General features: G+C 42.9%; 2 protein-coding genes across 3 annotated transcripts in view; both read left to right on the top strand.

The window, feature by feature from the left end:
- TAMM41 (TAM41 mitochondrial translocator assembly and maintenance homolog) overlaps positions 1–13,021 on the top strand; it is a 46,426-nt gene extending 33,405 nt beyond the window's left edge. For both annotated transcript variants that reach the window (XR_015183799.1, XR_015183797.1), the window contains exon 10: positions 13,003–13,021. The gene's annotated coding sequence lies outside the window, so the exon portion shown is untranslated. The remainder of the gene's footprint in view (positions 1–13,002) is intronic.
- Positions 13,016–20,208, top strand: part of VGLL4 (vestigial like family member 4) — an 80,831-nt gene continuing 73,638 nt past the window's right edge. The window contains exon 1 of the mRNA XM_086470606.1: positions 13,016–13,079. Within this exon, the coding sequence (XP_086326732.1) occupies positions 13,016–13,079 (64 nt within the window). The remainder of the gene's footprint in view (positions 13,080–20,208) is intronic.

The following is a 20,208-nucleotide window of genomic DNA, read 5'->3' as shown; positions in this document are numbered from 1 at the left end:
GAGTTAGTGGTGTTCGTATTTCTGTTTGAAAGTATCTCATTGTTTGCTGGAAGGTTCTGCTGCTGCTGTGACCCTGCTCCAACTGAAATTTTCCCACTGCTTTTAATCTTCCTTTGGATGATGGGGCAGGCAATTACGAAGAGGGCAAGCTTTGTCTTGAAGTAGGTAATAAATAACCATCTCCATCAGCTTATGGTTGGGATCAACTTGTCTGTCTGGAATTACGGCAATTTAACACATCATGGTCTAATGAAATAATAAACAATCTTCCAAAAAAAATTTAAAGCACTTTAAGTCTCATGTGCTACTGTGTTTTGAATTTGGGTGTGTTTTTATATAAGATAGCTTTGAGGTGCAGTGCAAATGAGTCTAGATTTTTGCAGGGAAGGGTTTTAGATTCAGTTTAGCAGAGTTAACATTAAAGAAAAGATGTTTGCTTGTGAGGCTACATAGTTTGTGATTAAGTATTTTGAGATATGATTTTAAACACTGCTGTCATTTGGTGTAACGTTAACCTATTTTATTAAAAGATGTGTATAGATGGAGGGACGCGTTGTACTTACACTGACACATACTGTGAGGCAATGACATACCTTATTAAGCCTGTGACAAATAATGGTGTTTTGTAATAGCTTTGGAAAAAGTGTTTGCTTTTGGCATGAACTTCATCTTTGTGCAGTTCAGTGTATCTTGGGCTTCTCTTCAGGATTCAGGTAACTTCATGTATTTCTGTCTGTGGTAAGAGAATTATCTGTGCTGCTGCTGTGAGATCGCGGTAAGAACTGGGAGGAACTCAGATAAATTCCTCTTTTGCATGCAGTGCCTGCCAGCTGGGCAATTGCTTTCCAAGATGGGCGCCTAAAGAACTAAGAGCCATCTCTTGGCAGCTTTGCACTGGTATTGTTGGCTGAAGCAATACACACAGTGTGCCACCTGTTGCCAGTCTTACAGGCTGAAATCACTTGGAAATAGTCTGACAAAACAGGTATGTGCCCCTTTCCACACACAGTGTCCCTGTCTAGTTAGCACTGGAGTCTTCCACAACAGCTGGGCCGGTCACTGTGGTGGCCCGCATGTAGGGAGATGCTTGCCCCAGGCAATTTTAACCATTGTTATTATAGTGGAAATGTTTTATTTTCTTAATTGGTCATGGAACAGATGTCAGGCTTAATTTCAATAATAATTACAAGATTAATGATTGAGTAGGGTGAGTCAAACTAGGCTGTCAGATCTCCTTATAGACTGCAACTGCACTTCATGTAATACCTTTTTTTACCCCTCTGCTTTCAAGTCCTTTCCTTCCTCTGTATTTAAAGAAGAAGAAAAAAAAACCCACAGGGAGAGAAAAAAAAAAGAAAAAAAAACCCAAAACCCACAAACCTTAAAACAAGTTGTGAAGCAGTGGTAGCTGTTCAAAGAGATTTCTCGAAACGTACCCAGACGTGGCCTAGCAGCATTTGTTGCTGGCAAAATGTTGGTGTCTTCCCACAAAACTGTGCTCGTGCTCACACCTTGTTCCACAATGCGTTTGGCAGGCCTGGGGGGACGTGGGCTGTCGCACAAACTCATGTCTGTGCTTGACAAGCGTCCTCCACAGCAGAAAAGCTGGGAGATGCTGCTGACCCTGCTGCAGCTGAGGCCCATGGGTGTTAACAGCCCTGGCTTCCTCACGCTGTGGTTACATCTTTTGCATTGGTGTGCTGTGCAGAGAGTGTCACTAATTTTTCAGCGATTAATAGACCTACAGAACAGGGGCCTGTCCCAGGAGTTGGATCATACCTGAGGTGCCCTGCCTGGGTGCCTGTGTTTGGGCTGCAGCACTGCTTTTGTTTTAGCTGCAGTAAAAAATCCGCACTGATCTCGGTCAGGTTTTGTGTTTGGGTTTGAGAAGAGCCTTTGATATTACTCCATTGTACTGTACATGCAAAATGGAAAACAAGTGTTAATACCCAAGCAACCCAAAATATGGTTCATCAAACAAAATTGCTTTTGCTTTCCTAATTTGTGAATTTGCCTTTAGAACAGCTTGGCCAAGCATTAGTGTGTGTGGAGTTCAGTGAGGCATTCGTGGGTGCATTGGCTGTTAAAATTTGTTTTCAAAGATTTCCAACGTTTGACAACTTGCACTCCATCTGTGTGTTTTACTACAGGTTGACACCTGGCTGTGGTGGGGAAGTTGGTCTGTCCTGGCAGTGCCCAGGGTCACCCTTCCCAGAGAGCTCTTACCTCAGACTCTAGGTGTTTCATAAATAAGCTGTTCTACAGCTGATGCTGGGAGATGTCACAGCCTATCCAGAGGTCCAAAAGCTGTTCTGACCTCTCCTTGCTCAAGCTCCCCCTCATCCCAGGCGCTCTGTCTCTTCAAACTCAGAAACCCTTCCTACCTCTTTCCCCTCCAGTAGCTATGGGCAAAAGTCACACTGTTGTCTTGAAGGTACACATTAAAAAGGTTTGTGATTAGTCTGCAGCAATCCGTTCTCATGATCTGTACCAATGTCTACTGCAGATCCTCTCTTAGTGTCTGTGGTTTTGTTTTCCATACTTGATAGTGTTTTTCTTGTCCAGTATTCTTGTTTTTTTTTCTCAAATCATTTTTACATTACTATTTTGACTACCATTTTTTTCCAAATATTAGATCGTCAAACTCCTGTTCTACTTGCTGGTAATGAAAATACTTTCAAGTAGTCTGTTAATACAGTATCAACTTGAAAAAATAATTACTGTATATTGTGACAAATGTCATAGATGAAGTGTTTAAGAAATATGTAAAATAATGTTTATGCCTGTTATCAGACTTCCAGTTTTTTAGCAACTGAAATCTTTCTGGTAGAGATACTAAGTGTGATGAGCCCGAATCTGGTTTTCATGTAGTGTTTGGAATGCATTTTTGGCTAGCTTTTGGTGGCCCTGAGATCTCATGACCTGTCCTCACAAGGATATGAAAATACTTCGATATCCGTTATTCTTGCATGATTTTGATAGATTTTTAAATGGGAATGGGACAGAACAAGCCCTTCATGGCCTCTGAATCTCTCCCAGACTCAAAACGTGGGGTGTGTGGATTTGTGCCCGGCCGCTCCTGTCTGTGCAGCCCCTGGCACGGCTGGGCTGGGCTGGGCTGAGTGCTGCTTGGGCTGCACCTCGAGCTGAGTAAATGCGGGAGCTGTGTTCCCTGCACTACTTCATACAGAAGTCCCAGCTTCAGGATTTAAAATAAACCCTGCTGCATCTTGGAACTTTTTTCCTTGAGAAAACATAGCTAGTTGTGCTGCCATTTATCTGCTTGTGTGTTTACAGTATCAACATATATGCCTGTCCTGCAGGGAGGAGGAGCAGCTGAAAAGGAGATGTACCATGAGCAGAATTGTACTGGGACATGTTGTGTCCCTCTTGCCCTGTGCTCTTTCCTGGTTCCACCACAAATCTGTAGCCCCAAGGGTTTTTGTGGTGGGGCTCAGTGCATTGTCCCTTTGTGGTGGACTCCAGGAGCCACGTGGAGTGACCTCAGTGCCTTGTGGCATTTGTAAAGGTAAACGTGGCATTATGAGACCATTTCTTTAGAAGACAGCTGGTGTTCTGTATGGACAACAGGACAAGACCATCTTTTCCACATCTCCTCCTGCTCTGTAACTTATTTATGCAAGCTGAAATGCCTGCTGCAGAAAATGGCATTACCAGGTTCTTCAGAGGGCGGTGGTAAAGTCCTGGCTTGGGTCCTGAGAAGGGGTTATTTCCTGTGTCCAAGCTGTTGGACAGTTTCGTATCATGAAATTACTCAAAACAAGGCACAGTGTTATAGTGCAACATGCTCCTAAATGGCTTGAGCCTTGACAATGTCCATCTCTGCATGAGCAGTGCTGCAGGGCCACAGGATGGCCGAGGGTGTGTTGGTGTCCCAGTGCAGGGCAGTGCTGGGGTCGTGAGGGTGGGAGGGCGGGGACCTGGCTTTTCCCAGTGATCCCGTTTTGATCCCCTTTGTTACTGATGGGGGTCATGCTCTGGAAGCACAGGAGAGCTTGCCATTGGCCATGGTCATGGCAGGGCTTTGGTTGCACATGAGTGTGACTTGGGCTGGTTTGCCCAGACATGGGTCATGTCGTGTGCAAGGAGGGACCCTCTGAAAACAGGCTTCAGGCATAGGGGCAGCGAACAAAAAAATGCTAGACCCGTTCAGACCCTGCATCTTCAAGTCATGTCAAACGTGTGGATGTGATCTCCCTTGTCCTTCAGCCTGGTCGTAGCCCGTTACTTCACAGTCTCAACAGCGTGCTTTTCACCACTAGAGTGTATTTTAACGGTGTGTGGGGCCGTTAAGCCAGTTTCTCAGGTGCTGACTGGTAGTGCATTGTAACGTGAAATGCGCGTGGTGTACTTTTGCCTTTAAAAATTGCTTCTCTTTTTCTTCAGAGCAACTCTTGTAGTTTTCCTTCAGCTCAGTAGGCTTACACAGCACGGAGCAGTGAGCCGAGCGACGGACAGAAGCCTTGCCCCGCCCACTCCCCTGTCCCGGGCGGGGCGCTCCCTCGTGTGTTTCCCTACAGTGCTGCCGCCCCTTTCCCCTCCCCGCTGCCCTCGGTCCCGGCAGCCGGCGGGGCCACCCCTCCTGCCGCTCGGAGCTGCGCCAGCCCTGCCCCGCTGCCGCCTCGACTCCATCGGGACGGGCCGCTCTGGGCGGCGGGGGGGGGGGGCCGGCCCTCCGGTGGGGGCGGGGCCCCGCTTGGCACGGCTGTCCCTTCCTCCGCGCCGCCAGTGCCGCGCTCGCCCTACCTGCGAGGATATGATGTCAGCTCCTCATTACCCTAATTATGCTGACCTCATAGCGGGGCCTAGCCAATGGGGCCGCCCTGCTCTCCCCACCTGCTAGGAGGAGAATTCTATCATTCCTGGGATTCCTCCCCGGGCCCGTACAGCGAGCGGCGCCGGGGCCAGCGGCGCCCGGGGCTCGCCGCTCCTGCTACGCTCCGGTCCACCGCCGGGCTCGCCGCCCAGGCCCTGCCCCAGCTGTAAACAAGCCGTCCTCCGTCCCGGCCCTCCCGCCCTCCGCCGCTGCGGCTGGGGACCTCAGCCACCACGCCGCCACCCGGGAGCACGCTGGTGAGTGAGCCCGCGGGCGGGGAGTGGCCCCGGGGTTTGGCCGTGGAACCGAGCCCGGCCGCGGAACCGAGCCCGGCCTCGGCCGCAGCGTCGGGTTCGGAGAGTTGGCGGCGGGAGGAAGGAGACAGGTGCCCCGCGGGTGCAGTGCGATGGGCCCTGGGCAGGGGTGACCGGTCCCGCTGCCCTGGCGCTCGGCCCGGGGGAGCGCGTCTCTCGGGCGGCCGCGGGCGCTGAGGGGAGTGTCGGTGGGGCGGGGGAAGCGTTGCCCGCAGGCGCTGACGGCCGGGCCGGGGCGGACCCCGCCTCGTTCCCCTCCCTGCGGGGTTTTCCCCGGGCTGGGCAGCGGGCTGGTCACGGGAGCGGGCGGCGCGGCCGAGCCTCCCCGGTGCATCGTGAGGGAGCTGCGGGGGCCGGGGGAGCCGGCCCAGAGGCAGCTGCGGGGCTGTGAAGAGGGGCAGGCACGGCGGGCATTCCCGGGCTGTCCTACGACTTCCTGCCGCGGCCGCGGCCCGCCCTCCCGGCGCTGGGCAGCGGGGGAGGCTTCCCGCGGGCGGCAGGGCCGGCTACCGCCGCGGGCCCGGTGTTCCCCTGGGCGAGGGTCGGCGGCCGGTGGCCGGGCCGCTGCCGCCCGGGGCCTGGGGGTGCCGCTGGCCGGGCCCCCGCGGCCCGAGGGGCTGCGCAGGGAAAGGTGCGAAAGTTGGGCTGCAGGAAAACGTCCAGCTTGCCGGGAAAGTTATTTCGGGGCAGTAGGGCCGAGTAGGGGGCGCCGTGACTGCCATCTTAAATTCACACCTTGGCTTCAATGGAGGGTGTTTTTCTTACAGGGAAAATCCCTAGAATTTCACCAGTAGTGGAGGGTACAGTAGTGAAATCTTCTAGAGTGGGTCTGATGGGCACTGTTAAGGCTTTTGGCTCTGCATCTGGTATATTCCATTTGTCGAGATTTTTTTATTTAATCTTTAGCAGTGCAGTTTCAGCCTGTTCAGTCAAGCTGGCTTTATGCTTCCCAGATGTAATCAGAAGTATTTAATTTTCTGAGTCAAGCTGAGTGCACATAACACCCATGCACCCCTTTTCTGAAAGTATGGTGGAAAGGGGACTTAACAACCATTTCCACTGACGTTAGACAAGCCATGAAGCCAGCTCACTTGGTTGGTGCTTCAGGATTATCAGGAACAAGGAATAATAGGCACTAATCTAGGATTTTTCCTGCAGGGTAATTTTCCTGATTAGGTTTTCCCTAACTTTAGAATAGGGACTTGTTTAAAGAGTATTCTTCATAGAGGAACAAACTGTAGGTTGTGAAACCTGAGTGAAATTCTTTTTGCAGGCAGGGATATTAAGGACTCTGAGATCCAGAACTGTATAAAATCTGGCAGCAATTTGCCTCTTCTGCCATAATAATACATAAACTTTTCTTTTAAGGCTCTTCTCCAAACTTCTTGGCCTTTATTTGTATTTTCCTATCTGCCTACTTGTGAGGGTGTTTCTAATGTAGAGTGTGCTTTGCTTAAATTTCCTCCATCTCTCTCTCTCCTCATTGATGACCCAGTTATAATCTCAATGTTTGGGATCAGGCTGTGAGGCTTTTTGGGATCCGTTACAAGAACTGCTTTCAGTCACAAATAAAACACAGATCTGGCCTGTTAGACTCCTGGTAGAATTTGGGTGCACCTATGCATTTTTGAAGCGAACTACTGGGCTGGAACAGTTGTTGCCGAACCACCAGCCCCTCCAGTGCAGGCTGTGGGGAGTGGGAAAGGGGCACTGGGCACGGGGTGCTGGGTCCCTTCCTTGCCTCTGTGTGGTGACGGCTTGGGGAGACAAATGCTAGCACACAGCTCCTGCACCCACCCGAGAGTAGGAGTTGGGGCAGTGCCAAAGTGACAAGCCCCCAGAAGTGGGGCTAGAAGGGGCAGGTCCAACAGCCCAGTGGTACAAAATATGGCGAGTGGAAAAACAGGGCAGAAAATGATTGATATAGATGTTTGGGGCATGTTAACTGAAGAAGCACATTCACACTATAAAGCGTCAGGAGGTTCTTGTGTAAATGTATGTAATTTTGGTAACTAATATAACGTGGAGACACTGAGAAGGTTTATTTATTTTCAGATACACTTGAAAGTTTTCTATTATGAAAGGTAGTTTTGGTTCAGTTGTTTTTACTATTGTCAGTGTTTTTGCAGCAGAATGTATGACATATAGGATGAACTGAGTGATCTTGTAGATACAAGACATGATCAGGTTAGACTTTTTCCACCTTTATTTTCTCGTGTTTGTTAGCTTTTAATTCAGATGCTATTGCCAGTAGCTTTCTTTTTAGAATGTTACCTTGTTAAGGAGGATTTATGCAACAAGAAAACTGAAAGCACAAGGTAAAATGCCAAAGCTTTGCTTTTAACTTATCACGCAGAAAAATATAAGGTTAATCACAGAATGGTTTGGGTTGGAAGGGATCTTAAAGACCGTTTAGCCCAACCCCGCTGCCATGCACAGGGACACCTTCCACTAGACCATTAAAGCCCCATCCAACCAGGCCTTCAACATTTCCAGGGAGGGGACATCCACAGCTTTTCTGGGCAACCTGTCCCAGTGCCTCACCACCCTCACAGTGAAGAATTTCTTCCTAATATGTCATCTAAATCTCGCCTCTTTCAGTTTGAAACCATTACCCCTCATCCTGTTGCTACATGCCCTTGTAAAAAGTCCCTTCCCTCCTTTCCTGTAGCCCCCTTTAAGCACTGGAAGGCTGCTATAAGGTCTCTCTGGAGCCTTCTCTACTCCAGGCTGAACAACCCCAACTCTCTCAGCTTGTCCTCACAGGGGAGATGCCGTTGTTTCTGTTTAGATTTGCCTGTTCAAACACATTTTCCACATGCAAAACAAGCATGGTAAAAAAAAAAACACAAAAAACCCCCCCAAAAACCCCCAACAAACCCAAAGTAATGAATAAATACATTGGGGGAAAAAAAAGTGTTAAAAAAGTGTTATTTCAATGATTCCTTTGGCTGAGTCGCCTGACTCACCCTGAAGACTGAGATGTGAATGCAGAAGGGTGATCAGTGTGAAGTGGCAATCACAGTCTAAAGTGAGCACTCACAGCTAATGTTTCGCACAGGTGCCTCGGCACAGGATTTGTGTACCTGCAAGTAGGAGCTCTGATCTAAAGGCAGTTGAAGGAATTTAAAGGTATTTTGGCTACTGAGGGCACATACTGAATACAATGTGCTTATTGTTATTCTCATTTGCAGTACAAATATGCTTTACTCTCCTATCTTTAAACACAAAAGGTGTTTGCATCAACCTGCTGCTTTATCTTCCTTTCCTCTGTAGACTTATCGATTGTGCCTGTAAGTTATGTCTGGGTTTCCTCTCTAGTTTAGCTTTCTTCCACTGCAATCAGCTGGAATCTCTCTCTCTGGGTACTGTTGGTTGTGGATATGGCTGGGAACTGTGCCTGTGTCTTCCTAGACTGAGTGGCTTGTGCCCAATTTGACCATGCCCTTCAGTTAATCTTGTTTTCCCTATACCTGTGTTTGTCTACACTTCCTTCGCTTTAGTCCCCGCTCTTGTTCCTCGAGCATCTTGTCATTCTTGTCTCACTTTTTCATTCTTGTAATGGGACTTGTTTATTAATCTGCTGCTTCTCCCTCCAGCCTTATCTCTGTAATTTCGTCAGACACATGAATTCAAGTACCAGACGTTTCTCTACGTCATTGAAAGGTTCAGCGCTCTCTCTCTTCGGCAGCGTGCGGATGTCTGTCTCTAGTTCACACTCAACAAGTTTAAGAGATACCTCTTACCAGGGTCTGCCTTCAGATGGTTCTTACTGATGTCCCTGCAATGGCTGTTGGCTGTGCTGCTGTTCTGTGTGTCAGTCAGACCTGTGATCCAAGTCACTTTATGGCTCTGACCTGTCTTTAGATCTTCATGTCCAAACTAGGTCTGAATTCTTCTGACTTTTCTTACCTTCTCAGCTCATCTTTGGTACACGCCTTTTGTTCTCACCACCCAGCTTTTTCCTTGCTTCTGTTGTCTGACTTTTACTTCATTGACTGGTTAAGATCCATTCTAGAAAGGAGCCATTGTATCTCCAAAATGGCGATTACTGCCGCAAACATCATCCTTCATTTTTTCTTTCCTTTCTGTCTCTTTGCTATTCCCCCCCCCCCTTTTTTTTTAAAAAAATCAAATATAAAGTTCTTCTCTTTATTTCAAATCTTTCGTGGTGCACTCCGCTGTGAATAACAGCTTTCGTGGGATTGAATAAATGTCGTCTTGTTCAGTCAGCAGTTGGTCTCTGGTGCCGGTTTCCCTACTGCCAGTTTCCTGAAGCTTCAAACAAGCAACTGTAGGGTTTTTCCATGCCTGCTTTTCCTGATGCTGTGTAAATCCATGAAATCACTTAACTGTTCATTTTCAAAAGCTTTAATTTCTCTATAGTCTTAAAAAAAAACCCTTAACACTTAGGCATTTGCAGAGCTGAGAGTACTCTGTGTGCACACGGAATTTGCAAAAGCTTGAAAAGGAGAGGGAAAGCTGTGCGCTGTTTATGACGCCAGTGGGTGTCCTTTTCTTCAAGCGTTGCATAAAAACCTTGCTGGTAGATCAGTGTTTAGTAACTGTTTTGTCTTTCAGACATTGATTCTTTATGATTTTACGTTCTATGGCTACTGTTTTCAGAGTGTTTCTTTGCTGCAGTGTAGGTGAGGTGACAGACTAGGGGAACGTTGAGTGGAAGCAGTAACTGATAAATAAAAGGATTAAGACATTAAACTAATATTTGAAATTATGGTAGATAAAAATATCTTAAACACTTGTAAAAGTGCTTTTGGCTTGCGTCTCTTAAGATTTTGTAACAAGTAAGATACTTATGAAACTGTTCCATGGTGTTTAAATCAGCTCTGTCCAGAGGAAGCTCCGTTTGTGTGCTTGTATTTCACTGGTCACTCGTCTTCCCTTGCGAGATCCGGGTGTAGGATGACACTTGCACATGGACTAGAGGGCTGGTTTTTGATGGGAATACTTACAAAAATCCGGCTTTGGTTCGGGTTTGTTTCTGCTGCATGGACAGGTTTCTGTGTCACACAGAGAATTAGCTGGCTTTTATCAGAAGTCTGCTTTTTAACTGTTGGGGTTTTTTTGTTTGTGTTTTTTTTTTTTTTTGTCAGAACCTTGGAAATTGAACTATTCTTTCATATCTGAAACATGACTCCCTCTGAGGATGACTAGGCGGTTCTCTGCAGCCTGGAGTAGCTGCAGCCGTTGCCGTCCTTGCCAAGATGGAATTAGGCTTTTAAGCTTTGAACTGTCTGAGAGAAGATTCCTACTCTTGTTTTTGTAGGCAACCTTTATTTCTTTCCTGAACTGTTATCCCCAACTTGTTAGTTTAATTTAGAGGGATATTTCATATTCTTTGAAAAATAATCTGGAAGTTTATAGCTCCTTGAAGGTAATTTTCATAACTGTACATGTGTTCAGCATGTTACAGAATTGCAGCATATATGGTATTGCACCCTGGAGCATGCGGCTCTCTGTAGGAACAACATCCCTTCAAAGAAGCTCTGGAGTGGACATAGTGTTCTTCAGAAGGCCTTAAGTGCAGAGAAACACTTCTGCAGCACTGTCATGATACGACCTTTAATAATACGCAAAGCTAGAAAACTGTATTGAGGCCAGTTTTATTGAAGTTGTTTTTAAAGTGTCAAATTTCCTGAATAGAATTAGGACTTGATTCCTGTTTCCTTCTCTCAGTGTGGACTTCCGTCACCGGCCAATTCTCTTACTAGGAGTGTGTTCCGGAAAGGGGTTGGGCGTCTGCTGCTCCCATTATTCTAAAATTACTGAAAAACTTAAAACAGCAATTTGTTTTCAATAAGAGACATCATAATATCCTCTGCAGTGCTCTTTCTTGAAAGGATTTTTCTGAAGAGTTGACCAAAAAGCTTTGTATTGCTGTCTTTGAAATTTGTGACACAGCTGGTTAGTATGAAATCATGAATTAGCCATTGGCTTGGTGTAGCTGTGTCACCTGATCAGATGTATTTTAATCTTTTTTTTCCAACTGAATTTTCACTGTTAGAGGAGTTTGTGTGAGAGGGTGAGTAACCAACAGTCTGGGGAGAAATAAAGTGGTGCTGTTTTAAACTGCAAGAAAAGAAAAAGCAAGAAAGAAGCCCTGAGCATCAAGGTCTGAGGGATCAAAGTGGAATGGTCCTGAAGGCTTCTCTAGTGAACACTCCCTTCCAAATCTTGGCTTTGGTTTGGAAGAGCTTGTGGCCAAACATGATATGAGGAAGTATTTAGTGAAGACAGACTTATATTTTTTTATATATATATTTATATATGTTATATATAATAAGAATCTAATATCTTATTTTCTAAAAGCTCTTGCCTACATGTACTGTCTTTAAATGGAAGAGTCAACTGGTTTTGTAAGTTTAGTTAAAATACTGTTCTTGAGCCAAAGCTGATACTGATGGGGCAGGAGATGCATGCTTTAGTCCTCTTGCGCTATACTTTGTTATTTCAAGTATGTCCCTTCTCTTTGCACAGTTTTATGGAAGCAAGACTGGATTTAATTCTTTATTGAAAAAATATTTTTAAACTTAAAAATACTTTAAACATACTTTCTCTTATGCTTTAAAATCTTTGACTAGTTTTAAAGTCTTTGACGTTATTAGGAAGAGGGAGGGAGGGTAGTGAGGTTTATGATTTACAGTGCAAATTCAAGGAAATTGCTTCCCAAACATATGCTTGTCGTTAAGTCTATCTACATGTGTTTGAGATTTTGATAGTTGCCACTACCTACAGTTCTTAGGACAGAATAGCATGCTAGTTTTGCAAGGGGAAAAAACCAAACCAAAACAAAATTGTTAGCAGTCCTGGGTTTTCTCTCTTTCTCCATTTGTTTTCTTAGCAGTTTTGTCTATGCTGTTGCCTTCTTTAAAAATACTTATAAGTTGTTGGCCTTTTAACAAAAGTATCTTGACAACATGTTATTCTCTTCCTTCCTTTCCTTTCATATCTTTTGGAATTTCATCTTGGAACTTAGTTAGTTTTGAAGCCATTCATGTGAAACTTTTGAGAGGCTTACATAAGCTGAAATACAAATTTTTTTTTTTAATGGGAGAGTCTGTTGCTTAGTGTAGTGCTGAAATGTGGGGTTTTATGTGATGGGGTTAATTTTTCAGGTATGGGAATTATGTGTTGTAAGAGGAGAAAAATGGGGAAAAATAGCTACTGAGGTGCGATTGTGAGTTTTCTGCCTGGGTCGCTATGTACGCCCATGCCCCGCATTTGACTATGTGTTCATGAGTAAAGAAAAAGTCTTAATGGCTTCTATGCTTTGGATGATTCTGCTTTGGGTGTAGGGGAGTGTGGATCACAAGTGCATTGAGTACTGTGGATCTAAAGCAGTCTTGGGCTCATGCAGGCTGCTAGGCCAGCCATCGTCTTCGCTTCAGTGGGGTTGTGTCTTTGGGTATTGTCTTGAGTAGCTGTTTGTTGGGTGGAAGGCCAGCATGTGGGAGGCAAAAGTGCTTACAACGTATAGCAGATAACCCTGTTGCAACATGCATGAGCAGCAGTCATCAGCTTCAGCCAAGTACTTGAGAATTTGGTCTTCTGATTTGTTTTGGATAAGTGGTTGGTGAGAAAGCTGATTACAGTGTTTCCTTGTTTTCAGTAATGGCTTGGTTTTAACAACCCTTGTGCTGGTATAACATGAACGAAACAGCAGAAACCTGGATTTTTGATTCTTTCTGCTGTCATGCTCTTGCTGTTCGTTACTGCTTCCTTCTGTAAAACCTGATGTGTGTGTGCCATGAACAGGTGGCACACCACCTGATACGTTGTGTAAGGACTCTGTGAGTTTACTCTTTGAAACTTTGACTCTGAATTTTCTAGGATCCAGAGAGGAATGGAGACTCCACTGGATGTCTTGTCGAGAGCAGCATCTCTAGTACATGCTGACGATGAGAAACGTAAGTCTGAAATTTAGTTCTCTGCTTTGTTGGATCCAGATGCTTGATGTTTGCACTGTATATCAGCCCAGATGCTGGCTTTATTGATCTTTGCAGTTCACTGAATCGAAAACATGTAGAAAAATGTCTTCAGAAGCCCTTCACTGGCTATCTTCCTCAGGTGCCAAACCAATATGTTGCATTTAAATTGATTAGCATACAAGAGAGAATCGTTCCTGTCATTCTGAAAAGCTATGGGGCCTTCTTTTCCCAATTGCATTTGCATTGTTAGTAGGCAAAGCGCTGCAATGGCACTGCTGTCAAACGAAGGACGGTGTGAGAATGTGTGCTCCCTAATAGCATCAGTCAGACCTGTTCTCCTGTGAGAACATGTAACTGGGTGGGCAGGATTTGGTTTGCAAAGATTCTTTTTCAGCTCATAAAAATGAAGAGGTAGGCTGTTACCGTTGGTAAAGAGCACTTCATTTTCCTTGCACTGCTATGGGAAGGTGAGTGCAGGGTGTTAATGCAGTCAGTGACATTGGTTGTGGCTGCAGAGGCTCACCTTGCCAAGCATTTGGTTAAAGTTTTTGCTTTTGACGTTCACGATAAGCGTTTTAAGATGGGTTAACTAATGTTAGAACAGTATTTTCAGTTCTGCCAAACTGCAGTGCTACTTTATAGGTCAGATTGTTACCTGCATGCTTAGTAGTAAGTGGCTTTGTCAGTTTTTTTTCTGAGTAGTGTAAGTGTTGAGGAAGTTTGTGTGTCTTGGGTATCAACCTGAGTAGATATCTGCTAACTAGAAAAATGGTATTTTGGGTTTCCAGTGGCTTTTGTGTGTAGCTTCTGGGCATAAAAATCACCTTTTAAGATGAATTCAGCTTTTCTTCTTTTGGTCTTGGTTCCTTTATTCTGTATGTATTTTTTTTGAAAAGTGATTGTCTTGAATGTTGAATAAAAGAATTGGTCTACTGCTGTTACTAATCAACTTACTAAAGTAATTACCAAGTCAACAAACACAGTGTATTTGGATAACAGGTCCCAGAATTTTTGTGTGTGTTCAAATAGTCAAGATAACAGTAGCTTGCTCTTTCAGAAGTTTGTAAAATGAAGGTTTCATGCCCTGGTGAGCTCTTCTGTATTACTGGCTCTTAGCTTTATAATGAACATTGGGTTTGCTGTTTTTTCATGTTCCCCATGCTCCTGGATAAGAACCAAGTTTTGCTGATCCTGCTGCAGCAGGATAATTTGTTTGATTGCTACAGTTGTTAACTGTTACTGGTAAAATGAACAGCAGTGGAAATCCTTGAGGAAATAATTTCAACTGTGAGTTTGGCCTGGGGGATTTCTCTTGTAAACTAACATGTATTTGTAGAAAAGGCAAAAGCTTAACCTGTTCTCTTTTGACTATGTGTTGGGGTTTTTTTTAAATATATTTTGAATATGTATTTTCAATTTTCTTAAGCTTAAATGTATTCTTTTGATTAACTATTGCCTAAGACTCTAGTTTTGTTTTGAGTTCCACAGGGTGGGAATGTTGGACTGGATTTAAGAGAATCCAGAGGAAGTCTGATTTGGTGCAACTGACATGTGAGGAAGCTGATGTGTCTGGTTCTAATTTACATTCTTTTAGTCTTACCACTCAGACTTAATTAGATTTATGCCACTCCACAGCTTCCAACATCTACTGTCTGAGTTTGTCCTGTTGTTGTGTATGTGGCCGTAGTATGAAAAGCTGCTAAGAGGAAGAAATGAGTAGTCCAGACCAGTCGCTGAACTTGTACTTTTTGTGTCAGCTTTGGTGGAAACAGCACAAGCCAGACTTCACTTGGTATTACAGAGTGGATACTAACAGCTTGAAGTTAGTCTTAATCCTGAATTTAGCAATTATCTTTGAGGTTTCACGTGAAGTGCCTATCATGCTGCTCCCAGGTTCTGGTAGTGGTCCCATCTGTGTTTCTGTATCCCCTAACACGCAGAATACTACATAGAGTTTCTAATATTCCAGTCATGACCTAGAGTACAATAATGTCTTTGTTTGATGGTTTGTTTGTTTTCTTTATTTCCCCCCACAAACCTTGAAATCAGATTACTTTCAGATATCCAGTATCTGAATAAACTATTAAATTTATTTCAGTGATGTTTCTTGTATTTAAGTAATACATACAGGTAATTTTATTGTTGATTCATTTGAAAAAAATCCAGTGGGTTCTTTTTGACATTTCTAGTGATCTCATGAAGTTTCCTGCTTCCAAAGTTTTGAATAAGGATTTCAGATTGATTTAGTTTTTGAAACATTTCTGCCTTACACTGAGTCTTTTATTTTTGTGCTGGAATAGGAATTTGTGTAACAGGTGATGCCCTTTGCACATTTCATGCTAGGGATTTTATCTGGTATTTGGAATGGAGAGCAAAGGAAATGTAGCTATGTGCTATCCTGACATGACAGTACTACTGCGTAATAAATCTATGTGTTAGACAATTCAACTCACCTCAGATTTTCTCATCTAAGCTATATGCCATGTAAGAGTTGAAAACTGCTCATTTGCCGCTTTTTGAAGATCACTTAAATGATCTTTAAAAGATCTGGGAGAGGGCATGTTTAGACTAGGAAGGATTAAGTTCTTCACCCTGAGGGCAGTGAGACACTGGAACAGGTTGCCTAAGGAAGCTGTGGATGTTCCATCCCTGGAAGTGTTCAAGGCCAGGTTGGATGGAGCCTTGAGCAACCTGGTCTGGTGGGAGGTGTCCCTGTCATGGCAGGGGGTTGGACCTAGATGATCTTTGAGTTCCCTTCCAACCCAAACCATTCTATGATTCTATGATTTTATGATTTTTAGGTAATTAAGATAACCATTTTAAGTATAATATCTCAAAATCATTCCTCTTGAAAGTAGTTTACTATTACAGTTTTTATAAGAAAAATAAAGGTAGTCTTAACACGTCTCTGTCATCTAGTGTGAGAAGTATGTGCATAATGCATATAAAACATTTTTGAAGTTAGACTGCATGTGCTCCTACAGGAGGTATAAAGCTAGCTGAAGTTGTTGGCCATCTCTTGTTTGTACATACCAATAATTTTCACTACTTCTTTTCTTGAAAGCGTTAGTGCTGTTTGTACACAAACCCTTGATCCTCTTGCAGACATCTTACATCACAAGCTTCACACCCTGATATGCTTTAATCCCATCTCACCCTCAGCTTCAAACTTATTTATGTAGACCAGCAGCCTTCAAGTGCATTTACTGAATCTAAGCAATGAAAATACACATTCTTGTTAAAAAACAATGTTTATTTCCTGAAGCTGGTAGGTGTTTGATTTTATTCTTGTTTGTCTGTGTGTATTCAGAAGAGGAATATTACCAGTATTTATGAATTTAATTCTTTCTCTGTGGGCACTCACTGCAGTGCCAAGTAATATCAAAGTGTCTTGGTGTGTACTCAAACCACCTCTTGTTTAAAACAAATACATTTAAACTTAACAGCACTGAAAGAAATGACTGAGATGTGTGCCTGTGTAGATTCCCCAGAATGGCTATTGGTTTTTTAAACATTTATGACCTTGAGTTTTTCGGTTTGGTTTGATTTTTTTGCAGCTGCACCTCTGTCAGTGAGGTTGACCTTTAGTGATGTGTTTGCCCTGTTACGTTGCTTTCAATCACAGTTCTGTTTTATTTCATGACTATACTGTACACTATGTTTCAACAGCTTCCGGTTTATGTCATTCTGCACTTGTTATCAAAGAAAATCTATGAAACACATTTGATTAGCTACTGTTTCATGGAATGATTAATTATGGAGAAGAAATGGTTACTGTAATGTTGTATCTGTAACTATTACTGCTGTGATGTGAGCAATTATTTAAGCTTATGGTATAGTAGAGCTGTACTTAAAAAACCCCAATAAACCAAAACAAAAAAAGCTGCACAAAAGATGACTGACACTCCTTGAGAGGTGGTGACAGTTAAAGGAGGGGATAAAGATATTTCCTAATGGACTTCCTTGTTTACTTATTGTCCAGACTTGGTCCTCCATTTCAGTTGGAAGGAAAGTGTACAGTAATGTAATTATTAGTCAATCATCCTGAAGGCTTGTCTCTAATTACTTACCTGTCAACAGTGAGGGGAAGGCTGTAGGATGTCTGTGCTGCTCGTGAGCAGCCGTTCTGTTCCAGAGCAGGGGATGTGCAACTATTTTGTCTGTACGTGACACCTGTGAGGTTTTACTGGGTTTTGTCCAGTGCTCCGGAAGTGGCCTTTATGTGATGTGGACACCTGTAAGACCTGTGTATGTGTGCTGGCTTTTTAGTGTTACTGTGGCTGCAAACCCTGTGGAATGTGGGTTGGTTTACAGCTGCAAAAATCAAGTTTGCAATGAGATGCTTTCTGATGACAGATGATACTCTTCTGTTCCTCTTCATTTACGATATTGTTCTTGCTGGGGTTGTACTGATTTCTCATACTTTCAGGATTCAAGTTGGCTGTTTTTAGAAGACCACAGCATAAGCTGGTAGTATTTAATTAAAGTCAAAGAATTACTGCAAGTACGGTTTTTCTTCCCATAATTGTTGAACAGCAAGTGTTGAATATTGAGGAGGATTACCATTTTGTATTCGTCTCATATAATAGTAAGGGTTTGGCGAACTGCTCTTTCAGTTATAAACAGTGTTTTAAAAGCACAATCTTGTTGAGAAAATAGCGGAGGAAAATGCTAATAAGAACTGGCACTTACATAATGTGTTGAAAGCACTGAGTGATCAGCCTGTGCTGATTTGGTAGTAACGCTTTACTTATGCTTCCCTCCAATATGCAAATCCAGATTAAGAATATGGGAATGAATGAGAAAAAACGTGTTGTCTCTCACTCTCTCAGGGTACTATAGTGAAAAGTCTGTTGCTGGCAAACAGAAGAAAATACACTTCCACAAGGAAATTAAACATTTGGAAACAGATAATAAGTGGCACAATAAAGTCCTGGGTAGTAGCTTTGCATTCTAACACATCATACAGAATCAGTACCTGTTGAGTCTTGATTTATGTTTTGAAAAACTGGTACAGGACTACATTTAAAAAAAAAAAAAAGTCATCTTTGATCAAGCCGTGGTTCTCTCACATGTAGTATCGGTCACATGCGTCTTCCTTGTGTGCATGGAAGCCTGGAATTGCCGTTCCACACTTCTTGCCTGTGAACACTGTTATTGTTTGGCAAGTTTCTTTTATGTGGTTTAGTTTAATCCACTTCAAATAATTAAGCTGGGCCATACAGTTGATATTTCTACTACAGAAGAATTATTGTGCTTTAAAATCCCTGCCTTAATCCACTTCATAAAATTCTCGTGTAGACAAGACCTAAAAATCGGTTTTTACTGTTCTTCATTCTTATCAGTCAGTTCAGTTAGGAGAGTGAATTTTGTGCTGGCTGCCATCTCATAACTAATAAATATGCAGCAATTAGTTGTTTTGAATAGCTGATCCTAAAAAAGGTATTACTTTAAGGCTGAGTTGAGAACAATTTATTATTTTTTACCACTCTTGAAGAGGATGACGACCTTGCAAGCTTATTGTCTTTGCATACAAAACAAGCAATACTTTATGGTAGAATTAGACTTGTGTGGAAGATATTAATGATGAAATACTTCTAGCATCAACAGCTCTTTCCACCTACACTACTGTTTTGTAAATGTATAGCAAATGATTGCCAGTGAGCCTAAGGCAGGTTTTAATATCAATGTTTGCAGTAGTTTAAACGGCTTCCATCCCACTGTGTGAACACCTAAGTCAGCACTGAAAACGTGTAAGATCCTGAAGAGTTTTGACTGACTAAAAGCGAGGAATTGCATGGAACTTGCTGTATGAATGCAGTTAGTATGAGAGTCTTAAGGATCAGCGTCCTGGAGGAGTAGTTTTTGATCTTAACGTCATACTTTTTGTTTTGTAGGACAATACTTGCTGAAATCCTGCTTGGCTAGGTTGAAGGCGACACAACCACATTAACTCAGATGTTTCTTTTGCATTCTGTAAATAAATTTAACAGTATTTTGTATGCATGGTGTTCTTCAGTGCTTTCAAAGTTGGGGATTTTTAATCAGGATTTGGCAACTCTGGGATGTCTGTTGTTAACCAGCCCAGCGCAACCATTCATTTAGAGCTTGAATTCTTCAGAAGACTTTTCCCTTACTGGGTTGAAAAGAGGGTAAGAAGTGTTTCATGATGACTTCTTGTATGAAAATAAGTGGACTCTCCATATGGATGTTTGTTTCTTCTTTTATGGTAAATTCAAATATTGATTTGATAGTCTTTCTACCAGATTGGTGATTGGATGAATATGTCTGTTGGTTCCGAGGCAGATATTTGACATAGACAAAGAGTTAGGTCTTGAAAATTAGAGGTGGTTAGACATTGGTGTTATGCAACTCAGTTAAATATACTGAATTCTTTAACTACAGAAATTAATGCACAGTTAAGTAATTGAATAGCGTTTATGAGTTACAACTGTGCTTGTGGTCAGAGTTTATCTGTGATATCTAGGAAAAGAGAAACTGAAGTTTTCTGGAGGAAAAGCTAATTTCTAAGAAGCAATATCAGCAAAAATCTATGTTTGTAATCCTCCAACAGCTATGAAAGCTGTTAAAAGTAGCTTTAACAGCTAGTCATTTATGTGATGTTTGATCAATGGTAGGGGAAGAGAGAGGGTCCTGTTAGTTTTGGAGTGGAATTTGTGGCATAAATCATGTTGTTGTTGTTTTTTTATTTTTTTTTTTTACTGAAAGGGAGAAAAGTGTGGAAGTGTGATATTTTAGTTTAGTAATAATGTCATGGAAAAATATACATGGTTTGATCATTGAGATGCAGTCTGAATCATCTGTTGTTGCTGTATGAATACTGAAAGCTTTAAATAATTAAACTGTGAGTAATAACATGCATAGTGTTCTGCTTTCAAATTTATGAACCATACGGACCAGAAAATACTAATATCCTCTCTGTTTTAAATATTTGTTAATCTGTTTTTTAGTAAAACACTTGAATGGCTGAATTCCTGACCTCCTGCTTTGTCTTTCAAAAACTTCTAGCTGTTTGTATTACTCTGCGTTTCACAGGGTAGCTTCCTGTAAATGGTGTTGAGGCCGTTTCATCATTTTTAGGGGTTTC

This window comes from Leptosomus discolor, chromosome 9 (genome assembly GCF_034619465.1).
Source record: "Leptosomus discolor isolate bLepDis1 chromosome 9, bLepDis1.hap2, whole genome shotgun sequence".
Lineage (NCBI taxonomy): Eukaryota > Metazoa > Chordata > Aves > Leptosomiformes > Leptosomidae > Leptosomus > Leptosomus discolor.
The sequence above is the reverse complement of the archived record's forward strand: the minus strand, read 5'-3'. Positions and strand labels throughout refer to the sequence as shown.